General features: G+C 39.5%; 1 protein-coding gene across 21 annotated transcripts in view; it reads right to left on the bottom strand.

Annotated features, from left to right (window-relative positions):
* LOC134616924 (band 4.1-like protein 3) overlaps positions 1 to 21,460 on the bottom strand; it is a 52,240-nt gene that overhangs the window by 18,388 nt on the left and 12,392 nt on the right. For 14 of the 21 annotated variants that reach the window (XM_063462000.1, XM_063462002.1, XM_063462008.1 and 11 more), the window contains exons 2-10: positions 15,596 to 15,792; positions 11,760 to 11,903; positions 5,846 to 5,950; positions 5,571 to 5,613; positions 5,378 to 5,453; positions 4,953 to 5,171; positions 3,901 to 3,988; positions 2,647 to 2,691; positions 1,855 to 2,007 (exon numbers count right to left, since the gene is read on the bottom strand). In XM_063462000.1, coding sequence (XP_063318070.1) covers positions 1,855 to 2,007; positions 2,647 to 2,691; positions 3,901 to 3,988; positions 4,953 to 5,171; positions 5,378 to 5,453; positions 5,571 to 5,613; positions 5,846 to 5,950; positions 11,760 to 11,903; positions 15,596 to 15,781 — 1,059 coding nt within the window. In that variant the 5' untranslated portion in view covers positions 15,782 to 15,792. Of the gene's footprint in view, positions 1 to 1,854; positions 2,008 to 2,646; positions 2,692 to 3,900; positions 3,989 to 4,952; positions 5,172 to 5,377; positions 5,454 to 5,570; positions 5,614 to 5,845; positions 5,951 to 11,759; positions 11,904 to 15,065; positions 15,260 to 15,595; positions 15,793 to 21,460 lie in introns of those variants that run through there. The other 7 variants (XM_063462005.1, XM_063462014.1, XM_063462017.1 and 4 more) reach the window with 5 other exon arrangements.

Genomic DNA, 21,460 nt, shown 5'->3' with positions numbered 1-21,460 from the left:
TTACTGCATGAATTCACTTTCATTATTACTGTTACCTTTTGAAAGTACTAAATATAGTAAAGTTAAGCTTGATGGCGTTTGAGTCAAGTTTCCTCAGAGTATCAGTGGTACAGATGGTGTGTGTAACACTGATAAAGACTCTCCCCGGTTGCTCTAGACACTGAAATTAATTCCCTTTGCAGTAAAAGTAAATGCACTTTGAAAAATCCAGCAACTAAGCACTGTTACATTTGGAAGGAAGCTGATGTTAAAGTATTGTTGTCGAGGAGCTACAACCCTGCTTGCTTCTAAATGTAACTGTTGTTAGTTGTTTGCTATTTTTAAGCTGTAAATGCACACTACTAAAAATAAATAAAATAAGGTGACACTGTGAAGCAGAAACCATTGCTTCACCTGTTTTTGTGCAAATCAAAGTGACTACAAGTGCACTGAAGAAGCAACAACAAGACAGCCCACATAAAGGGAATGGTGGTGGCTACAGACTTTTGCTGTCTGATATGAGGAAATGGGGGCTATTACAGGAGAGTTGGACTGAAGAGCTTCAACCCAGCTGCACAACAAGCATCTGCTGCTTTATGTGAGGAGAAACAGGATGAAGGGTGCCAGAGCACATCTCCTGGTATTTTGTCCATACTCTTGAGACACAGCAAACATTCTTGCAACAGCACGTACAGATGCGCCATCCTGGAGGAGCTGCACTACCTGTGCAACCTGACAGGGCTGCAGGTACCAGCAGGTCATGCTATCAGCAGTGACAAGGGCACAAGTGAAAACCAAAAGTAATCAGGAGGGACGACGGGAGGCGCAATGGTTTGTTGCCACCACCCCCAAAACAATTCTCTTTTTTGGTGCTTGTCTTGTTGTTGCCACTGTGCACCAAGGTAGAGGAAATGGATTCACACTGGTTTATATATCCTAACCAGACAGATTGACATCCCTGAAGACTGACTGTGTGCAATCTAGTGTCCCCTTTGAAAATCTTTGAAACAAACATGCTAAACAAGAAAGCTTTAGTTTAAATGCAGATGCCTTACTTTGTTTAATACTTGCAAAAGCTAAGAGCAATAATTGGTAAAGCTGCATTCAATATTTAGGAGTGCAGCCATTCAAAAATAAATCACAAAGTTAAAATTATCTGCCTCTAAATTACATATAGTGGTTCCATTATATTCTTAACCCTGGAGGTTGTTCAAAAACTCATCAGCTCTTAGAGATGTTTCATGAAGTCCAGAAGAAGTGCTACCCACTGCTGCCACAGGGTTTTTAGTAGCTACTGGCTGAATGCAGACGCCCAGCCAGGCAACTGAGAGCAAAGTTGTTGTTACTCGGTCTCTCTCTACTCCAGCTGAGAGGTCCATTGCTCTTCAGAATATTGCTTTAGTCTCCAAGCAAGAGGAAGTGCACACCAACATACCTCCATCCCACCATTCGACTTAGCAATCAAGTCAAATAAAGCAAATAATGGATGGCATGATCAGGCCCATGACTGCTTTTTTGCTGTCCTTGTGTTGTGGATTTTTAAAAGTGCTCTATAAATATGTATTTTTTAGTTTAAGCATTATAGAAATAGTGAAATCCCAGTGCTGTATTATCTTTTGCCACAGATCTCAATGACACATTTTACAATCTCCCAATTCCCTGCCATAATTTTATATTCATATTTCCAACATAAATCAGCTACAGAATACAATGCACACATAGCAGAGATGGGGTTTTATGAATGTAGTGGCAACAACACGCGTTAGAATTTAAATCATTGGTCTTTATAGCTGACAAACAATTTAAAAAAGGTTTCAAGTTTATGTTTGCTGCTGCAAGAAAGTCATTTCCAGTATCTTCATAACTTATCCTTACCTCGCCGGGTCGGATTTTGATGTAGAAGTTGTTCCTTTTGTAGGAGATTTTGAGGATTTTGGGCCAGGCGAATCTGTTGATCCGCAACCTGTCTCTGTAGATGAGTAGGCCACTTGCACAAACTCCCAGCATAATCTCCACACCCTCCGAGTCCTGGAAACAACACAAACATCAACACACGACAAAGCAAAATATGGAAATACGTTATGTTTGAAATATTGTTTACAAGATGTTATTTAACACAAAAGTCCTTGACAAGCTTTACAAAGAAGTTCACTGACCACGGCACCGTTTTCTTTTTCTTTTTTTGTGGTCCCTAAAATATGAACTTCCATAGACTCTACAGGATATACGGGAGGCGTTTAGGTGTCGGTGCACAGCAGGACAAAGTGGAGTTTAAGATAAGAGCCAGGTTTGTGATAATAACAGGGTTAAGCAGGCAGGTGGAGAGTGGATTCAGGCATATGGCACTCTAAACTCTTCTATGCAGGCTGTGTGGAGTTTGAATTAAGACTGAAGGGGTTCCAACTGGCAAAAGGAACAGTGAAGTTTCGAGAAATGGTGGGTGAAGCACAAAAATGATGCTCTTCACTGCACAAAGCATGAGATGAGCAGGTAAAAATGAATGACGACGTTTTGAAAAGGGAGGTGCTGATCCAAAGCATGAACAACCAGCCTTAAGTGATTTGTGGGGCGCTTAAAATGACACCTTTGAAGGAAACCATGCACAAGTAGAGACCACATGGACACACACTCTCATTCGGGCAAAGCACATGGAAAGCAGCCTCTTACCTCTCCCTCAGCTGGAGCCAAGCATTCATAGAGATTCCCTACCAACTTTGCATTTAGTGAGAGAGGAGAGAAGACAAAAGAGGGATGCTGGTCTGATATGTACATCTTTTTCTCGTGTATCAAAACTGTGACTCACAGAAGCAACACTGAGCATTGATGTCTGCTCGGTTTGATCAAGGCCACTTCCGCATCTCTGTCATCTCCTCTATTCTGATCTAAATCTGTGAAGGCAATTTCCTCCCCATCATGTGCATCTAGACCCTTTTTTGACTTTCAAAGCACATTTGATAACAGATTCATATCAAGAAGACTGATGGCTGTAATTTTCTTTTATGACAACAGCGGCCCCGCTGTCCTACACCAGCTCTCTGTTTTTACCGCCCGTTTTCTAGGGACATATTTGATCCAATCTGGACAGTAGAATAAAACAGATGGGAAATTATCCAAGTCAAGCTGGGCTCCAGACCCCCTCCCACCTATCACCCCTCTTAAACCCACCCCATCCCCAGAGAGGCAACAGTGACACAATGTCAGTCAGTCAGGGGAGCAGCAGTGGCATGTTAAATCGAGGCATTACTGTGGCAGCCATGATGTGTCTGAAGCAGCAGTGTTGTGGTAGCAAGCGTCAATACCGAGTGCATGGGTGATGTGTTTGTGTAAGACCTCACACAGAAAACGCCAAAAACAGTTTACGTCCACATTCTGAAAAACATGAATTGTTTTGAAACACCCACCACGTCTGACGATGTGAAAATCCTTCAAGTACACCTCTTTGTTTATAGTAACAAATAACTAGTTTTTACATTTTGGTGTTTTTAACTTAGGCCTCTGTGATATTGTGGTAGCTAAGTCCATCTTTTACACAAAGACTATTCTAACCTCACATAAAGGTGAAGCCTCTCATTTAATTTGTGTAAATTAGCGATATATTCATGTACTGGGGGGAGAGAGACTTTTAGACTCTGTGCCAATGTTAACTTCATATTTAATGAGTAAATATGAGACTGAGTGATGGTTGTTTGCTTTCTTGCACATGTCGACTGTAAAGAGGGGGAAAAAAAGTTACTGTTTGGTTTGCATGTATAATAAAGCACGCTGTAAAAACTCACAGGTTAACCTTTAAAAAAACAACTAAATCATTTTCCACATTTGACTTCACATTAACCAGTTAGGTTGAATTCTATAGACTGATATATCATTGTGTTGTAAGAAATATTAATAAATAAATACTTAAGATTTGTTGCGATTTGCTACCTTAGCGTGGTGGAGGTCCACGCCGTACATGGATAGCTTCTTGGCATTTTCCAAGAAGTGCATCTCGGCATCAGCCGGTGACATCCCCCTGAATGGACACAACAGAACACGTCAGACATAAGCAAGTAAGGCAAAGAGATTTAAACCTCTCTTTTTTTCTTAAAAGCAGACTTAAACCTTTCTGACCAATGTGACGAGAGAGAGAGAGAAAATCTCTACATGGATTATTAGCAGGATTATAGCTTGAAAGATTTTGGAAAAAGGCTGTTTTCATGGATGTTTTTAGCTGAAGTTCTATAGAGAATTCTAAGTATATCCATTTTTAGATTGTCTTTAGAGAAGACCCTAATCCTGGCGATGTCACTGCCTCACTGCAGCCAATGGACCAGCATCAAATTACAGACAAATCATTGCAATAAAGGGGAATGAGGGGGATCAGAAGAGAGACTTAGAAGAGATTTTTTTTTAAGGTCAGATTGTGAATGTTCACTCAGATTCACAGACTGATTCAAGGCCTAATAATGGCATAAAAACTAGACGTGCAATTCAACTTTAGATTTATGAAGAATTTGATCAGAGGACCTTATTACGCACATGTCATTACTAAATGCAAACAGAGCATTTTATTAGTAGAAAAACAATGATGGGTCCTTTTTAGTGCTGTCAACGTTAATCTCGTTAATATGACGTTAACGCGCTAACTCACCAACGGAGATTTGCCGCGTTAATGCAGTTATGGCATTAACGTCATTTTAACAAGATTAACGCTGACAGCACTAGTCCTTTTATGTTCTACGTATCATATGCGATCCATTCAGTGAGACGAGAAAAGCAGTTTACTTTTTCTAAAAACATTCTACGAACATTTCACACCATCCCTATCTACTGTGTGGCCTGTATTGCTGTGTCATTTCCACAGAAGAAATTTAAAGTGACATGTTTATGACCACCAATAATAAATTCACTGGACTATTTGACACCCTTCTGACTCTTTCTATTAATAATCATTTTCTTGCATGCTGTGTAAATGAAATAGTACTACAGATACTAACTTGTAAGTCTTGTGGAGCTCCATGACCTTCTCCTCTAGCTCTTTGGTCTGGTTGGGTGCGAAGCGCAGTTCACTGAGGTAGTCGCTGGCGAGTTCCTCTGAGTCATAGTCTCCAAGTTCAGACTGCGCTGTATACGAGCCCAGCACCGTGTGGGTGGCAAAGGAGCAGGGCAGGCGACCTGAAACTACATCATCTCTCAGTTGCAAGCACAGGTAGTACCTGAGAGAATGAGGACAAAATATAAAAATATATATATGTAAACAAAACTGCAATTTCGTGTTTTTTTAAAAATCATATCTAATGTCTGGATTTTCTCATTTCTTTGAAAACTTCCTGAGATTTTTAAGTGCTAGAAGTACATTTTTATGCATCCAAGTCTATAAAAGGTTTATAGAAGAATATAAGCAAAGGACAGCAAAACCGACCTTGTGATGTCCTCAGTCAGTTGTGAGGGGTCTGGTGGGTAAAACTTTACATTGAAAGCAAAGTTCCAGGGTCCAGCTGAGGTATCGACAGAACATGAAATGATTAAAATCAACATTCAACAAAAGCAAAGGCTTCACTTGGAAATTCAGAGCATATAACATTCAGGTAGCTTCACTGGATTGCTGCACTTACTCCTGATCTGCTTCTTCAGCTCCTTGGAAGGATCCAGCCAATTCTGCGAGACACAACCACAGAAGATGAAACATGAAATCATCGTTAATTTGGGAGCAAATTACCAAGAGCCCAGAGGGGAAAATCCTGCCTGGTATGCATATATAACAGTTATCTTATAAATGTCTTCTTGAAAGAAACATTTAACTTCATTTCCTACTGTCGATGAACCACTTTCCAAGTAAAAATATATAACATGTTAGTTAATAAGATTTCCTTAAAATAAAAAAAAGTACCTTTTGATTCTCTACATCTCTATATGTAATGCCAAAATAGTCCTTCTCTAGTAGGTTGAGGTGATCACACACTTTATCAAAGAGGAACTGGCCCTTTGCTCGTTTCTGTGAACAGAAAAAGAATAAAAGCACATGTTGAATGCAGTCATTTGATGGGTATACTGATGTGCAACATTTGAACATACAGAACACAGAAACTCATTTAAAATAAACAGTCACACCAAATTAGATTAGTAGGATTGTATAATTTCTTTTAAGAGTTTTTCCAGTAATGCAAACCCTTCATTTGTCCTGATTTGCTTAACAATTACACAAAAAATGATGATAAACACAAACAATAAAGCAATATTATTAATCCATGTTGCAGCTTAAAAAGCTATTTTATGCTGCCGTGGGACTGCGTTCCCCTTCAAGTCCTTCTCTTCTCATTGTTATCTCGATAATTAAATGAAAGTGAGCTCATCTCTGCAAAACCACATTATGAATATAAATTTGTGAAAATGAAGCAAATTATTATTATTATTCTGCTGCGTGATGTAAGCCTCGGTACCGGAGACACAATCCACCAACCTGGCAACTCTGGATCGATTCCCTCTATAAAAAACATTACAGCATAAACACACTTTCAAATTCCTGACCATTGGTTGCGTGAATGCATTACATCGATCGACTGCACATCTGAGTGCTGGACGTCATCAGCTGGAGCTTTGTCATCTCCCCCTCGTGAAGAGGTTGGACTTCCAGGACTCATTTGGCCAGCTCACAGGGGATATTTTAAGGCCTGAGTTGCCATGACACAGACGTCTCCTGCTTGCACAAAACCAATGCCAGCTCGTCACGTCTGGATCGGCTGAAGCCCACAGCCACAGCCTAACCTATCCAGAACACGGCTATGTATCTGCCACACTCACATGGATGCAATAATACATCCTGGATGTGAAACGAAGAACTAACGGGTGTGTGCGTGAGCACACACACACCTTTAAATAAGAAGATTCTTGCATGTGTGTGCGCGTGTGATTTTAACAAAGCTGGTAGAGGTGCTGGTGGCAGAGAGTTAATCCTACCAGAACATCTCCGAGGGAATTAGCACAGTTATGTCAGACTACTGCTGCCTGGGTGTGACAATCTCCTCTCAATGCAACACTTAAAGCTGGCTGGCTTAAATGACACAGACAAAAAATGGCTGTGATTTGCAAACAGAGGTTTGCAGATCAGTCAAATAAGCTGCCAATCATTAAACTATATCTATAAATAAGCTAATGGGGTACTGCACACGTATCCCTGGAGTTCTCTAGCAGAAGAATGACCAGAAATCAGAAGTATACTGATCTTAAATTGGGAAAGCTTGATCAATCAGGACAGTGAGACCTTCACAGAGGTTAAACACTCCCAAGGATTAAAAATTGATTGTGCATCATCAAACCATGCATTATGGTTTATCTGTTATTTTAATTAGAGTTATCTAGTCATTTTTAGAACACTTTCAGTCATCACTTGACCTATAAAATGTTAGACAACACATTTTTCCAGAGTCTTTGTTCCCTTCAGGCATCTTGTGTCGTCCAACTGACTGTCCCAAAGCCAACAATATTAATTTCACAAAGATAAAAGACTAAATTTGATTAACTGACTATCAAAATAGGCTAAATAACTGCCTGCCAACAGACTCACTGACTAATCACTTTAGCTCTAATTAAAGCCAAAATTTAGCATGAATTCTCATGTCCTTTAGAGAAAGGATGATTTAATTGAAAGCAATTCAACACATTGTGTGGGATGTTTTTCTGCCTCCACTTAGACTCAACAACCTTTGAAGTGAGGGAGAGCGGTTCAGCAGTTCTGTGTCATAGAAAATGATAGGAAACGATTAGCGCGGACATTTTTCCCCCCACAGGAGGAAATTGAATTGAGCTGGAAAACTACAAGGTCAGGAGGATAAAAATGTCAAATCCTGACATTCTGGACCAGTTTCAAGTCTGGACTGGGAGGAAAAAAAAACTCCCTGGCAATTATCTGAGGGTCTTCTGACATCAGCTGTACTACTGTGTCAAACACCATAAGCTGACCTGGCTTTTGTCCGACTCACCCTCAGCTGCAGGAACACACAGAGCATTTTTTTCCCCTAAAGCTGAAATTAAATTCTTCTGACTGGTCATGTTAGTGCCTTAACTGCTGCTATGAAAAGCCTTACGGGAAGCAGGGAACTTATTAGTCTCCTGCTTTATATCATAGTGATTGCAAGTATTAGTCACTGTTGTAAACAATGCACAAATGGAGACACCTTTACTGTGATTAAGAGCATTATCAAGCAGGTGTCATGCACGCCACTGCATCGATTAACACAGTTTGATTTTGTAGCATTACTCGTTAAAAAGGTGTGCAGAAAAGTAAATGTCCCGAGTAGGTGTAAAGAGGGCTTTCCACTTTTTGATGCATTTGAACAACACACAGCACACTTCTTTCTGCACCCACAAATTAAAAAATACAAATAAAAAAATAAGTGTGACACTGCTTTGAGTGTCACAAAATGTCTATGTGAAGCATTTCTAAGCAGAACGCTGCACTGTAACAATATTGTTATTTATTTAACCAGGGGTGTCAAATGAAAGGCCCTGGGTCCAGAATCAGCCTGGGAAAGACTCCAATTCGACCCACTGGAAGGTGTTGGAAAATGTGAACGAGTGTATAGATTTTGAACTTTTACAGCTTTTCCTATGAATAAAGCCCCCCCATTACCATTTATACTACACCAAAGTAGTAAAGTAATAGATAAACAATTAAATAAGATAAAAATTCCTGTTTTTACAATCTAGCATTAAAAAAAATAAAATAAAAATAAGTTTTTCTGGTTCAATTGGGTCCATGGTAAAAAAGAAAGACAAAAAAAGTAACATTTTTTGACACAAACTAAATAAGCACTAACTTCACGTTTTATAAGTACAGGACAGTCTAGGCAATGAGCTACGCTTGAGCTACGCTTGAAAGGATAAATGTGAATTTTCTCATTTTTGCTTGATGTTTTTGTATAATCAAACATTTTAGACGATACAATCGTCAACTTTTCTATGATTTATATTTCTTACTCCACAGAGAAGTTCATATCCCCTCTAATACACCAAATCCACCGTCATCTGGAAGTATTCCCTAAAATAATGGATCTTAGTGTTCAGAAATAGTAAAGTGGGGCAAAGAAAGCCTTTGCTTTGCCCATCCTAGCAGGTGGGCAGCACTGGGAGCTTACAGGATAGTAAGCAGATGGGATGCAATAAGTAAACACTAAGTATTAAGATGAAAAAAGAAAAGAATTTAAAATTAGAAACTTTATTTAATTATCAATTTTTCTCTTTTCTGAGAATTGTGAGCTCCTTGTAACTGACCGTCTATTCATAACAATCTGAAGTAAACTCAATTAAAATAAACACAAATGTACTGATACATTATAAATACATCTCATAAGGTAACTTGTTTGAAAGCACACCATTAGGTCACATCTTGCTGCTGTCTGGTGTAACCCTACTGATTACACACACAAGATCAGTTTGCTTAAGAAAAACATCAATAACATCAATTTTCTGTGAATCTGGAGGAGTGGACTTCAGTCAGAAAAAAAACTAAAACAACAACCCTTGGTGGTAAAGGTTATCTCAGCTTTGGCTTAAAGACCTTTATCTCTTAATATTAAGCTTACTTTAAACCATTTACAAGCCAACCAAGCCAAACTAAAACCAAAGATGCTGCTCAGTTGTGTTTGAATCCTGTGTTTTGGTGCTTGAGCCATGTTTGGTAATAACACAGAAGGCACGTTGCCTAGCAGCAGTAAATTAGTGAGATACTCCTTTAAATTACCTGCCATTTGTGAAAGAAGGCTTCAGAGTCATGTTTTGAATTTTTCAGGTTGTGTAACACACTTATTAAACATTTCAATACAACATGAAATGTTTTTAATTGAAAATTCTCAAAAATGTCTTTGTTTTGTTACAATGTTCATATTTTAGACCATGTGTAGCTCTTTCAGCATAAACTAAAACAAATAAAAAACCTTTTTCTGACTTAAGGTTAACAAATCTGGACTGATCCCCCACTTCCACGTCACCATCCTTAATAAAAGTCCTTCCAGTGGCACAGTGGGCCTTAGTAATCATGCCAACCCACTGTGTCAATGACACTGATTCCCTACAACAATTGCCCCCATTTCCCAGTCAGAACCCATCACCTCATCTCACCACCAAACCAGCCAGCTAATCCCTCCATCCCAGCCCCTGGTGGGGAGGAATCCGCTAAAGGAGATTTGCAGAGGAGGGTCTGCTTCTCTTTTTCAGCCTGAATACGTTTTGGGAATCCTACAAAGTTTCCTAACTTTGACAAAAGACTCAACTTTGCTATGGAAGAAATATTTCATGAGCCAAATGTCACTAAGTTCAGAAGTCAGACTTACTCCTGAATTAATGACGCTCAGACAGAAAGAAAGACTGTTTGAAGGGCAGAAAGCAGCTGTTCTGCTGTGGAGCTAAACTCATATTTACAACAGAAAGGCATTTGCCTCAGAGGCTCTATTAGAGTCAGTGAGGTTATTCCTGAATACTCGATACTTAAGGACTGCAGCTTATCAGAGGGTCCCACTCAAGCGAACACAGTTCTGCTTTGGAAAAACTTTACAAAGCAATTTGAGATAATACAAATGGAGAAATTCAAAACAGTCTGACACAGTTGGTCAAAACAACACAGCAAACTGACAAATAAATAAATAAAATTCTTTGACAGATTATCGAGCTCTGAAAGTAATGACTCCATCCACACCTCGCCATGCTAATAATGATTAACAACCAACCCATGCTCCATTTCTTCTCCTCCCAAAATATCCCGTTTTCATATTTAATTTCCCTATATTATGATAAAAGCCACGCTTCTAGGCTAGTGTGGGGTTCCGAGTTTCACATTTACAACACAAAGACACATGTTTTTCACTGATTGTTGGCTCTCTTTTCCTCAAAGGGTTTATTTCTGGAGAGCAGATGAGCTTTGAAGTAAGAAGTGAACATTTAAGAACCATTACATGAATATTTTGTTCCCCCCTACAGACTATCCAGAGAAGGTTTGGAGGAAAAACAAAATCCCATAAAACAGTTTGACAATGCAAATGTGAGTGTGCAGAGAAAAGCGTGAAATCACTGCTTCTAAGCAGGGCCGTCAAAACAGCAGCATTATTCTACTAATGTAACGTGCAGGGATCATAAAAGTAATACACAGATGAATTCTGGGTAATGGAGAAGACCACTGGCACAAGCTATCAAATCATGTGAGTACTGATGATCACTGACGCCCTGACAGGAAACATTTGTTATATATATTAAAGCAATACGTAAGGTTGCTCCCATCGTTCAACTGTAATAACAATAATAATAATAATAATAATGCAGTGGAACGCCATGAGCTGCATTTCACATGCAGAAGGAAAAATAAAGACAACTTTACATGACAAAAGTGTTGGAACAGGGCTCATAAACAAGTTCTTATATAAACACGACATAAAGGGAGCCAATCAGCCATTCAGGAGTCAGAGCTGAAAACACTAGAAATTAGCTGATTCCGGTCCTCACACAGGCGATCGGTCCATCTCTACCAAAAATTTAACTGTAATGTAACTATAGTCATGATAATGTAGACTGGTGCATGTTTAACTGTTACTATATTTGCACAAATAATTTGTATGTTCAGTTTAGTGTCCAAGAATGATATTTTTCCTTTAAGCATCTCTCCCCCTCTAATGACCACAGTATTCTTGCCTTCTCTTTTTGGACCTGAACAGTTTCCATGTGGCTTACGTCTCTTAAATATTAAAGTAGTGAAGAAGCTGATGGAAGCAGAATATTTAAAATGACCACCACTCTGTGTTAAACTTAAAGCGTCTCACCTCTACATTGAGCGTGAAGTCGGAGCCATCCAGCAGAGTGACTTTACACTGCATGATCTTCACCTTCTTGACTCCTCTCAGCGGAGACCTAGACAGACGACTGGTGGATGACCTGTGGGATACCAGATCCTCTTCCTGCTGCTCCTGGCAAAAAGAGGAAAAAGTGTCACTTAAAAATAATGAAAATAATACATTTACAATAACAGTTTTCTACATTTGTGATAGAGCTAATTGGAATTTCCTTCTTAAAAGTAATGAGCTGCCTCTACCTTGTCATGCTAATTGTGGATAGAAGCATTAACGTCTCTAAATGTCCACCAGAAGAGAAGTTTCCTTACCTAAATGACCGTTAATGTAAACCTAAAAATAGACACTGGGACCCTGACTGAATGTAATCAGGTCCCACTGAGAACAGCTAGGGGTGTACCGCCATTTTGTCTTAAGGAGAGAAAATCCAATTTTCCACTTCGCTGAAAACAAAGCCTTTGCTGACTGACTTTATGCTGAATAGACGCCTTTGCTTCGAGATATTTTTCTTTCTTACATACAGTGAATTTAATTCCCCCCTTTTATTCTGATGAAGAACATTTCTTATCTTGCTCTTCAAGCCATTTTCATTGCATTGTTCCTGCAGTATCTACTGCAGCTCATGTGGACTACTCTCCCTGTAGACTCATTTTGATGTAGTATTAAACAATAGAAGAAGAATAAGATGACTCTAAAGAACACAAGAATGAAAGGTCAAGTTAACATTTCTAGGAAATACCACAAGACACATTTCCCCCCATATGGGTGACGTATGACTGGTGAGAACAGGCACCACAGATGTATGAAATCACAGTTACATGTGCACCCTGCTGGAGAACGTGCCTCACAGGGAAGGCCGACAGTGTTGTGTCAGACTGGTGCAATTTCCCCTCAGTCTTGCTCCTGGCAATTCACACAGCTCTAACACTGACGGTGCATCATTGATCATCCTCAGTGTGGAAAAACAAGGGGTGCATAATGTAGCTGTGTGAATTTGAAAGAATCCTGGGGTTGATCAGCTCAGTGGGCAAGACTGCAAGTTATAAAAGAAGATCATATATATGTATTACTATTCCCCTGGAGCTACTTGGATCTAGGAGAATAGCAATGTTCACTTTGGACCAAACCACAAACTGTAGCCTGAGAGGTGAAGCCAACAGGGAGCTGCCTTAGCATTTTCTCTAGTGGCCAGCAGGGAGCGACTCATCTAGATGCAAAAAGAAATCTCAGGTAGAACCCTGTAAGATAATGATCCCACTTCTCACTTGCCTTATTATCCCAGTAGGTGCTTTCCTAATCACTTTATGGTAACAATTGCCCATTCAATTGCTTCAATTCCTGATCCCGATTTAGATAAAAGCAGATGACGGAGCAGGAATGCTTTAGGACATGGCTATGCTGTGACTGACGAGTCACTACTGTGTGAGCATGCAGTGTCCTCGGTTTCTCAGAACACATGTTTGTGGTGGCCATATTACACCAATCTTTTATATCCAGTCTCTGCATACATCTTAAATATCTCACCAAGTGCTTGACTAATGTCTGAGAAATGCAGCACAAATAAGCATTACCCTGGGAAGACAGGGTAATAATTGGATTCCCAGTATTTTGAATCCAGCGCCATCAATAGTCCAAGATTTCTGGTTTATGACTAAAAACCCCATTCCTAAAGACAACTGAGGCCAAAGGGAATATGATGCTCTTTTAGCAACGCTAAATAGCTTTATAAAGATTGCAGACACAGTCAAGTTTTAGCATCTCAATGAAAGCAATGCTGCGCCCATGTAAAGACTAAAGCTGAAATTAAAATCTGGCTACCACAGAAGTGTTTAATGTAGACAAATGATATCAATAACATCAATGCAAAATATTGTACAAGTCAGACTTTGTTAACATGAAAACATGTAATTTATTTTATCACCGTTTCACCACATTACCCTGCATTGTATATAATTAATTTATCCATCACATCGCCCTGCGACTGCTCCTCTCTCATTACAGCCTGTTATGATTCACGTGTAAGCTTCTTTTCAACAAAGGCACCATTTAAATCCTTCTCCTTTCCACATCATGATAAGAACCTGCTGAATGAGTGGGGTTGTGAGCCTGAGCACATTCAAACTATGGTTACACGCTCCAACATATTAAGGAGTTAAAGGTCAAAGTCACCCAGATGTGCAGCTTTTGGGGAAGAAAGAAAAACAGTTTTGCTATTTAATATTAGTTTTTCATGCAAAATAAAGCCTACACCTTTAAATATAATCCAGAGTTGCAGTCAAATACAGCCCTTATCTTCATGCCTGGGATGGCATGCGAAAGCAAAAATAATAAGAGCTCAGAGCTAATCCCTACTCTAATGCGATCTCAGACCCTTCATATATCAAACATCAGTCAAACCTATTACAGTTTTTTTTTAATGTTGACTAGGTTAAACCCAGCAATAGAAAAAAAATATAAAACATGGATTTAAAGTTTTCTGAGTGAGTAAACATCCTAGACGTTTAAAGCAACACAAACAATATGTAGACTGGGAATGTGAACTGTTAAGTTGTTTGAGATGTAACTTTTTATATACATTTTCCACTAACTATCACAGTAAGAGACCACATCTACAAGCATGTGCAGCTGGTGAAAATGTTTTTCTTTCAAGTAATAAATTAGAGAAGAAGCAGGGATCTACCTCACACTGAACCTCTGTAGTTTGGAAGCACTGGAAATTCAATCTGCAGATCGATTAAATAGTGAGCCAGAAGGCTGTTTGGGCCAAAACCTGAAGACAAGCACTTAGTGCTCAGATAACATCAGTAGCTTCCCAGGCTTCATCAGATAGGCTACAGGGTATAATATTATGCTACCAGAGATCACTGTTCTCTGGTTTTAGACTCGTCCAGCTTCTTTGTCAAACATGTAAAATCATTTAAACATGTTCATGCGTCGAAGTGGTGTGCAATCTTACGGATACATTTTAAAATACACCAAAAGTCTTCATCGTAGTTTAGACTCAACTCAACGGGTTTAATTCCACGTTGTTCCCTATATTCTTCCAATCATTGTCCCCACAGCTGCATGAAGTTGCAAATTGGGAGAGATGTAAAAACAGTCAGTACAACAAATGATTGTTGTGATGATTGCAAATAATGCCAGGTTTCTACTGAACTACATTCATAAGTTATTCAACATAACAGCAAGGATGGCTGTGGCATTCAAGTTATTTAGAAAACCTGTGAAAGAAGCAAAACACAAAGACGGCAAAATAAAACAACTAAAATCATCCCTCACCAAACTGCCCGTGCGTGTGGCCAATCAGTGACAGTGAATATATCTGTCAAACTGCCTTAGTTGCTGTAAAACCTGAAAACAAAGCATCCACAATTGAAGGTTTCTTGATCTATCCGTCTTCCCATTTCTAATATATAAAAAGCATGGACCTCTGACTGAACACCAGGCTTTCCTCACAAACAAACAAACGCATCTGACGCAGGGTTCTAACCGCCATGGAGGACTGAGGTCACGTCTTCACATTCTCTCCCCCTCCCCACGTTCATTTCCATTTTTCCTCACAAAGCCACAATTCATTCAGAAGAGGGATGAATGGTGTGTAATGTTTTGTCAAATTCAAAAGGATCTATACAATGTTTACACCACAAAAGAATCATTCTTGATTCAAGTGGCAAAGTTTGTTTTGTTTTTTTCCTAATATTAAATTCGGTAAAAGTATGTTTAAAGGAAAATTATGGTGGATGCGATGGATGGAGGTTCCATTTTTAAAAGAAGTGACAGTGGGTGGATGCGGTTACAAAAAGGCTGACCTGCTCTTTCCTGGCCGGGGTGCTGTGTCCAACGGCGGCTGGAAGCTGCTCCTGTTGGTTCTGAGGTGAGGTGGGTTCGGCTGCTGCCTGGCTGGGTTGGGATGCCGCTTTTGCTTTCCCCTTTTCTGTCTCCTTATTCTCCTGGGGCTGCTTGGCCTCTGAGTCGGCGCCTGATTCAGTTGTCATGGTAAATCACACTGGAGTGGAGGAAAATGGAGGGTAAAGAGGAAAAGTGGATGAGTCAGCTGACTTGTTATGAATTGATGCAGCGCCGCTTTTCGGGCCCGTCTAACGATAAGCTCCCCTCTGATGCAAATGCAGAGATGTGGATATTGTTTGACAGCAGAATAGGCATTAATGCAAGTGGCTTTGGTGCACTCACGTCCCCCTTTCAACTAATCACAGTAGTGTCAGTAGCTGACAATGCTAAGGGCTTGGACTGCTTGCACCATGACGTGTTTCCAAAGCTCACTAAGGGGAATTAAACAAATTTAAAATAATATCTACAACTGTAACAAATATCTACTTCCGCAAGTATTTTTTTTAATAAATTGGTTTCTAAAATGTGAGAAAAAAAGAAGTCTAGGAAAATGTCTGAATATATTTGTCAATTACTTTTCTGTCAGTTTATTAATCAAATACTTTATTAACTTCTGCAGTTGTTTCACATTCTGATAAAAGCATCTGTGAAAAATTTACATGTGTAAATCAATTAAATTGGGCTAATTTGCTGATTAGGAGGAAATTAAGTGACAAACCATAATAAAATGATTTAAATTGATTAAATATTTGAACGAATCCGATGGAAATGTCAAACATCTCAAGCTCTCCAGTGTGAAGCGCCACTATTTTTTCCACAAGACAAAAAAACGTCACTTTATGCTTCCTACCTGTTGTTCAGACAACTCTGGGAATTTGAAGTTGGAAAATATTTTGCATTTTCGAAGCAAATATCAAAAATAAACAAAAAAAAAATCTAACTTAAATATATTAACTCCACAGAGGAAAACTAAATGAAAAGCAGCAATTCACTGGAGAAAGCAGAAAGTAATCTGCATTTTTCTTATCTGCAGTTACTTTAACGACACAAAATAGCTGATTAACTCTGTGTTAAAGTACAAGCCCCCGGTTTCTCTGTAGTGTTTACACTCAGGAATCCAAAGTGTCTGAGCTGCACCAGTACGTGTTTTTCATAGCATGACCTTCTGCTTCTGTGCATAGCAGCATACCAGCGATGGATGTGGTCCCAAGGGCCTGAGGGTGGGTAATGAGGATATATCTAATGGCTAGATTTGACAAACAAAAATGACAGAAAGGACAGCTCACACTGGAGGCTAACTGTACCCACAGTCTTTGACACTGGGATGTGGGGTTTGGAGGCTGTTTGTGTGTGGAACAGCACACTGCGCCTCTGCTGCACAGAGCCTGGGTTTTGTAGTATGGATGCCTGTCATTCTGCTGCTGGTATGCTTTTCCCTGAGCTCTATTTATAGGGCTGTGTTTACTGCAAGCACAGAAGATTCCAAGGAAGATCTCCTTCTTCTAGCCGTGGGCATGGTCGGCACTGTCTGGATCAACAAAACCAACACTTCTTAGGGGCAATCCCCAAATATAATCAAACAGTCATTAAGAAATGGCAACATCTGCAACTCAAACGTTGAACACATTAAAACAAGATAACATCTACTTGGTATGACTGATTACATCTGATTGTTACAAGCCTTTCAAGACATTTTACCAGACTGAAAAAAAAATCTCTGAAAACCTTAAAAGATTTGAATTTGGCCAACACGTCCAGCTCCATGCGTCTAGATTATCAACAGCTGGACTACATGACCTCATGCCTCGGCTGTGTTGTTCATCTTGCACTTTTTAGCTTCAAAATAGTTTTGAGCTGAATAGACTCAAGGTTGTGTTGTCAGCCCCTTGATTCAAAGCCATTTGGTATTAGCTGCTAAATCTAATGCAGAATGATGCTTTACTTAAGCAGGCAATTGCTTGTTGAATGCCAGAAAATATGTTATCTTTGCTAATGAGCACTCCTCTTAAATCCTGATGGAATTGCTTCCATCTAGCAGTTCAAAAATAATGCAAACTCAAACTTTGCCAAGTAGCAGAAACACTTCAAACCAGCATGTTGTTGGTCATTTAATGGATCAGAATGATGCTGATATAAAGCAACAGTAATTCATGGACTCAAATGAGTTGAAACTATGCTTTCTAAAAAGTCATGAGCATTCTAAGCTCTAAGGGTCACTGAATGCAACGTGCTGATCAAACACTTTTCAACTTCAGACCTCATAAAAAGGGCTATAAAGATGACCTAATCAAGATTAAAAGCCTGAGCAGCAGCACTTTGAATAAAGGAATAAAGTCACAAGGTCCAAATTCCAACTCATGTTTTCCAAGTGAAGACAAGAAATTTAAAAGACCAATGAGCTGAATTCAAGCAAAAATCCTGTCAAAACCTCTTTCGCTGCAACTTTGTTGTGTCATGTGCGGCAGAGTTGAGGCGCGGATCACTAATCAGCTGACAGAAGATGGCTGCGTAGCTAACCTTTGCCTCTCTTAATCCCTTTATGAAAAAGGAACTATGGAAGGAGTGGTGGAACGGAACATCTTAGCACCATAGAAATGGAGGAAGAATAAGTTCAGTCACTGGTGACAGGCACTCTTCACAGGGCAACACAACAGCCTACACAGTAGTCCTGTGTGTGGCCCTCCACCATGGACTGGTACATAAATTATGCATTCAGAAAGAAAGCCATGTATTGCCCTGGATTACTGCTAGTAGCTGCCCAATATTGTACCAATATAGCCTTCTCATATTGAATACAAGTTTCAGCCAAAGTAGTTCAAAAATGTGTGTTTGGAAAAGAAAGGGTTCAACGCCATTTTATCAAGTTCAAGTCTTTTTGAAGGCTCTAGTAAACTTACAAGATGTACCTTTCAACAGGTATATAAGGACAGAAATAGACAACTCAATGTGCTGACAAAGCAACTAAATTACTGCTCATCCTCTCACCTCAGCTTCACTAATGTATGTACTTGATCTAGAATCAGTTACATGCAAAACATGTTGTTTACTGGAAACTGGCTCTAAAATAGATGCGTATTATAAAAACGGGAAGTTTTAAAACATCTGTTTGTTCCCCCTGTAAATTCTGGAAGTAATAAAAGTAGAAGTCAGCACTCACAGAAAAAAAAGCACTTAGTGTCAAAGATATAATCAAATTTACCTCTTGGATTAGTAGCTTTACGGTCAAATGTGAGCTGATGAAAGCAGATAGTCTTCTCAGTCACACCTTAAGATAAAAGCTAATACTCTCTGTGTTATGCCTTCCAAGGAAGGACAAGTAGAAACCACCCACCCCTGAAGAAACATTAATACTGCTTTATCATGCTTCATCCTCCTGTGAATCCAAAGAGGCCCACAGTTAATAAAACCTGCTGTCTGTCACTGGACAGACCAATAAAATCCCACTGAGCTGCAATGGTTGGGTAGTACACTGCAGTGGATATTCACATCCATCCTAAAAGTGCAGCCAGGGTTTTATCGGTGTGTAGCTGCATTATTACATAATTGATCACAGACACTAAATACTGTAGTAGTACTGCCCATGCATGCAGACCTCCATTTAAGGGCCATGTGTGATTGTAATGCACACTGCTGGAAAGGGGCCTGTGCACATTAAGTCTCACGCACACACATGTGAGGATGAGGGACTGCCATCTGTGCCGAGTGCTATTAGCCAGAGTACACCACAGCTGGGCCCATCCCTGCCGCCCCTACCCCCACAATCATTACCCCTGAGGGACTTATGGAGGTTACATGGAGGGGAATAGTCTGCGTTGCTTGACACGTCAAGGCCCATCCCGAGCAGGCCTGCCAAATAAGATCTGACCATTTTGCATGGCCGCAGGGCCGACAGCTGTCGCAGACCAAAACCCAGCCGCTGTAACAGGATATCACGTAGCTGGTCTGGACATTCAAATTAGGCACCCCTGCAGATCCCCAAAGTCTTATCAATTGTCCTGACTAAGAAAATTATTGACATGTTTTTGGATAAGACTTTGGTTTAGTAGATTTAGTAGATAAATCAATTAAGTTTATTACTTAAATAGTTATTTATCAAAATAAATAACTTAAGTAATTAAAACATTTTTATTTAAAGCTCTACCTCCTCTTACTTTGCTAAAAAATAAAAAATAAATAAATAAAATGTTGTTTTGGGTTTGTGCTGCACTTGTGACACAAAAAGACATCTAAAGATTACCGCCATATATAAAAAGCCAAGTGCTGTCTTAACAAATTCAATGACCAGATTAATCAAAAGCTTTTTGATCACAGCTTTAGAACTTCCTAAACCTTCTGCCAAAAATGCTGTCCAGCATCATCCCAGGAAACTTCAGAGTTTATTGAAACAACAAAAACCTGATTGGATATCACACAAGGTGACAACAATGAAATAGAGGTCATTAATGCCATTTCCACTTAATCAAAAGTTGAGTTGAAAACCTTCCTTGCAACATTTTCATATGACATAGCTTTGTGCATTTTAGTCCTGCACTTGAGTCAAGAATTTTACACAACCCAGATCTGTTTTATACCACACTGGGTTGAATGTTCTCCCGCTCTGGTATAGGAAAAATTGAGCATGTCAACAGTTCTGACAATTAAAAACATGGGTTTCATTTGAAGAGCCAGCAAAGACATTCCAAAAACAACTCTCTGTAAAAGGTCCCTGCAAGACAATAAATGCGTGAAATTGTAAAATCTTAGACTCAGCAAGCATCTGAGGCAGATGGTTTATGGCTTCTGTGTGTACGCTCCATTGCCAGTTTACAGCTTAAGAGTGCAAGTCATTCAAATGATCCCTGTAAGGTTCCTCTCAGACTTCCATGAAAACGGCCTTGTGACATCTGATAATCAAATAGTATTTGCACATTTGATTATATAATTTAGCAGCCGTTTCAGATGTCAATTTTAAAAAGCCCTTTGGTTGAACCCTCACAAATCTAGCCGACACGTGAGACCTCAAGAGCAGAATTTGGGGAAGGTAGACTGGTCACATGAAGGTGACTCCAAGCAGGGAGCATTTTTGCTGAGGCGGCCATAAATCCTGTCGGCTTGCTGCGTTTACATTCTTAGCATTACTGTCTTTAGCAGCGAGGCCTCCGATGATTCGGTGGGCAACACAGCTAGCTTACTGTTATTGCATTCTGACTATGCACACCGTGCGACACAATCAACGCGGGATTGTTGACATGCAGTCGCTTAAGGCCATGGATGACTTCTGTGAAAGGGTAACACAAACACAATCTGTCTGATAGGATTTGTTGGAGTTAGTGGCTCTCAATTGAGTTGTCTGCCTTAGTTGACAAAGAAAAAAACCCTTGTTAATGTAAACGATTAGAACTAAGTCTTTGTATATTGATGAGAAGCTAATAACTTCTTATACTGTGTCCGAGACGGACCAGAAGGGATTAAGCATTTTAGGAGATTTACAATCAGTAAATCTGACTTAATTACTAATAATGCCTGCTGGCACTAATAAAAAAAAAAAAAGTTAAAATAAACCTTTTATTTCCCCGTTTACGTTGTTTACTGTGTAAATTTGAAGGCACATTTGCTCATTATGTTTTTAAATTAGTTTTATGCTCACTGGACAGTAATAGGCCAAAAATGCCTAACTTGAAAAATACTGATGGAATACTAGTGCATTCCCATTAAGAGCAGTCACTAAATGGCATTGTGTCTACTAGAACTTAAAGGTAACATTATTCTACAACCAGCTTGATGAGCTGTTACAGACAAAAAAAATACAAAGATACACTGATGTCTGAGTGAGCTAGCAGAGCCAT

Source organism: Pelmatolapia mariae, linkage group LG18, assembly GCF_036321145.2.
Source record: "Pelmatolapia mariae isolate MD_Pm_ZW linkage group LG18, Pm_UMD_F_2, whole genome shotgun sequence".
In the NCBI taxonomy this organism is placed as follows: Eukaryota; Metazoa; Chordata; class Actinopteri; order Cichliformes; family Cichlidae; genus Pelmatolapia; species Pelmatolapia mariae.
Note: the sequence above shows the minus strand (reverse complement) of the source record. Positions and strands in the feature narration are given on the sequence as shown.